Here is a 3,267-nt window from a genome sequence, read left to right on the forward strand (position 1 = left end):
AGACCATCCTGGCTAACATGGTGAAACCCCATCTCTACTAAAAATACAAAAAAATTAGCCGGGCGTGGTGGCAAGCACCTGTAGTCCCAGCTACTCGGGAGGCTGAGGCAGGAGAATGGCGTGGACCCGGGAGGCGGAGCTTGTAGTGAGCCGAGAGCGTGCCACTGTACTCCAGCCTGGACGACAGAGTGAGACTCTGCCTCAAAAAAAAAAAAAAAAAAAAAAGATGTGTATTTCTCAGGATAATGGGCTATTCTGGTTCTATTCAGAATAGAACCTAAAGTAGGTGCTCATGAGATGCCCATAAAGCAATTGTGACAGAATTTGAGAGTCTGGATCTCCCACCTCCAACTCTTACCACTTTAGAAACTTTAAGTAAGCTTCTACAGACTTTGAACATATGTTACCTTATCAGAAGCAGCTACAAAAAAATACAATTTGTTTAGACTTTGGGGATACCTGGGGAAAAAAAATACAATCTGCATCAATCCCCACCCCCTACCCTCCAAGCCCAAATACTCAGAAGGAAATAAAGCCAAACTTGACCATGCAACAGGATTCTCACCTCTCCTTACTTCGAAGATGCCAAGACCGGCAGCTGGGGATGCTGAAGGTTCTGTGAGAGCTGGAAAGCCCCAATGCTGTGGATAAACACACATCTCTGCAACAAGTCTATTTCAATACCAAGGATCAAATCCCCATGAAGGATACTACACCTCAAACTCTAAACTCAAACTTTGGGATAACTGCCATCAATGTGGAAAGACAGTGCCCCCACGGAGCTTTCAGAAACTATTAGTACTATATTTGTAATGATTTTCATGTTCTCTAGTCATATACTTTTCCTCCTATGGAGACTCACCTCCTAGAAACACTGAACATTTACCGAGAAAGATAGCCATGAAGTGGTGCCTCTTTGGGTAATTTCAGAATCCTAGTCTAGTCAAGGAGGAAGACACTGGTAAGGCTGACAATATTCAGAACTAAGGAACTAAGGCTGGGCCAGGATTGGGGGAGGGGCTGGTTGCCACAAATCCACAAGTCATACTGCAAATGGCCACATAGACTAGGAAACACTTTCGGGATACTTCCAAGCCTGCTTCAAACTCTAAGAAAGTCAAGGTAACTAAATCCCAAGTCAAAACATCAATAGATACCTATCATCCTTTTCAACTAAATCATATCCTCCAAAGGACCAGATGTTGCAGAGATGCCCCTGTTAGTGATGTCTTTTGCATAAACACCTAGGGTTGGAACTAATATATTCCTGTCTACCATTCCACACATTTAAGACTTTCTTCTACTCAGATCCGCTGGGAAAAGGCCACTCACAGATTTACCCCACCACAAAGAAAACACTTTTCAAAATGAAAGGGAATAAAAGCACTTTTATTTGGAAATTTCAAGTTGGAAGAAGAGCTCTTAGCCAAGCTCTATGACCTAGCTAGCTGATTATTTACAGGATCTTTGGGCAGGAATTGTTAATGAGCTTTTAATTTGGAGTGCTTAAGTTGCCAAAGTGCTCTGAGCTCCAGTGAAGCACCACAGAATCCATAAAGGAAACCTTATCAATCACTTCCCGGCAGCTCCCTCCCCCCAACCCCCCCCTCCTGAGGAAAAGGCAGCCAAGTGGGTTTCTAACCAGGATCACAGACACACATTAGTGGAGTCACACTTCAAGTCCCTGTTTATAAATTGGCTTTTAAATAGTAGGAGATCCAGGTATAATAAACTTAAGTTCCAAGCAAGAACCCACTAAAACAGGGCAGGCTGTATATGATAAAGTCAGAATAAAGCAGAATTTGATGAAGCCAATTTCTGGAAGAAACTCTACAATCAAAACTCATTTAGCCACTCACAACCTACTATAGTTTGAATAGCGTACAGTCTTTTAGCCAATAGGATTCATGTTTTGCTGCCCTTCCCCTGGGAAACTGATGAAATGTCTGACAAGAGTAAATGCCACTGAAGTGGCCAGAGACCTCAAGCAGACGCAACGCTGGGCACTATTCGTTACAAAATCCAGCTCTAAGGACAAAATCCAAACCCCCATTGGGGGCCCCACATCCAGCATCTTCCAAGTCAACAATGAGCAGTTAAATTTTACAAGAACTCACAGTCAAGCCTCAATCCAAATTCATGCTTTTTTTTTTAAGGAAACACCTGTTGCTGGACCATTTGCAAGACAGGCACACAGAAAGATAGCCAGGTTAGGCCCCTTATTCACTCCTTCCACCATCACCACTACCACCGCTTCAGATTTACAAAGAGGTAAACTGCTAACCTGGTGTGTGTGCATGTGTTGGGGAGGGGGTCAAGGGAATGTTCTAACTACAATCTCCTAGCTCCACTTCTAGCCACTCTGGTCAAACCTCTTTTTCTTTTCTAGTAATCCCAGTAAGTCAACCCCCTTAATAAACTCACCCATCCTGTCTTGCAAAGCTCTGCCCCTCTCCCCCTCCGCCAGAACGTTACTCAGTAGATTAAGCATCCAGGGTTGGCACATGGGCCAGCACCCCAGGTTGCACAAATTCTGCGCACCGCGACCCTCGGCCCGCATGCATTAACCAGGGCCCAATCTTGGAGGGGGGCATTCAGCATCACCCACCCCGGGGTGTTGCCCCCAACTTGGGCCCATCCAAGTCCAGGGGAGAGTAAGGGGAGGGGCGGGGGGCCAGGAGACCAGCCCTCCTTCCCAGGGCCGCCCCCGTCCCCCGTCAGCAGCGGGAGAGGCTGTCGCCATGGCAACGCCCCCTCCTCGGGGCCAGCGCGGCAGGCTCCCTCCAGGTGCAGGCCCCGACGTCTCCCTCGGCCTCAGCAGGCGCTCAGGGCAGTTGGCGGCGGCGGGCGCAGCCCGCGCCGACTGCGGCGCCGGCCAGGCAGAGGCAAGGCCAGCTCCGCCCGCTCCCCACCGCCCGTTCCCGGCCGCCTGAACAGCGGCAGCCAGCACCACGAGTCCACAACACACCGACTCACCTCCGCGCACTCTGACCCCGACCGACGCGACGGACGGGCGGGCGCTGTGGCCAACCGCTGAGCCCGCTGCCGGTCCCTTTGACCAATGGGCTGCAGCCGGGCGGGGCTTCTTCTCCCCAAATGCTCACTCTCCCGCCGACATGCGCGCTAAGGTATGTCAAGATGGTAACTCCCGGCGGCCGGGCTTATGGGACTTGTAGTTTTGACGTTGCACGAACTCAGAAGAGAAGGCGGGGGCGGGGACATCACTTCTGATCTGTGAAAGCTATTTTTTTAAAACGAAACTTTCTA

The 3,267-nt window shown here is 49.3% G+C and overlaps 1 protein-coding gene across 6 annotated transcripts in view; it reads right to left on the reverse strand.

Moving 5' to 3' along the window:
• Positions 1–2,996, reverse strand: part of ERI3 (ERI1 exoribonuclease family member 3) — a 140,989-nt gene extending 137,993 nt beyond the window's left edge. Inside the window, exons 1-2 of one of the 6 annotated variants that reach the window (XM_012001842.1) lie at positions 2,977–2,996; positions 566–641 (exon numbers count right to left, since the gene is read on the reverse strand). Coding sequence is in view for 3 of the 6 variants with exons in the window: in XM_012001837.1 (XP_011857227.1) it covers positions 566–641; positions 2,609–2,743 (211 nt within the window). In the remaining 3 variants the exon portion in view is untranslated. Of the gene's footprint in view, positions 1–565; positions 660–2,608 lie in introns of those variants that run through there. The other 5 variants (XM_012001841.1, XM_012001837.1, XM_012001836.1 and 2 more) reach the window with 5 other exon arrangements.
• Positions 2,997–3,267: the final 271 nt, after the last annotated feature.

Source organism: Mandrillus leucophaeus, unplaced genomic scaffold (assembly GCF_000951045.1).
Source record: "Mandrillus leucophaeus isolate KB7577 unplaced genomic scaffold, Mleu.le_1.0 Scaffold67, whole genome shotgun sequence".
Classification (NCBI taxonomy): Eukaryota; Metazoa; Chordata; class Mammalia; order Primates; family Cercopithecidae; genus Mandrillus; species Mandrillus leucophaeus.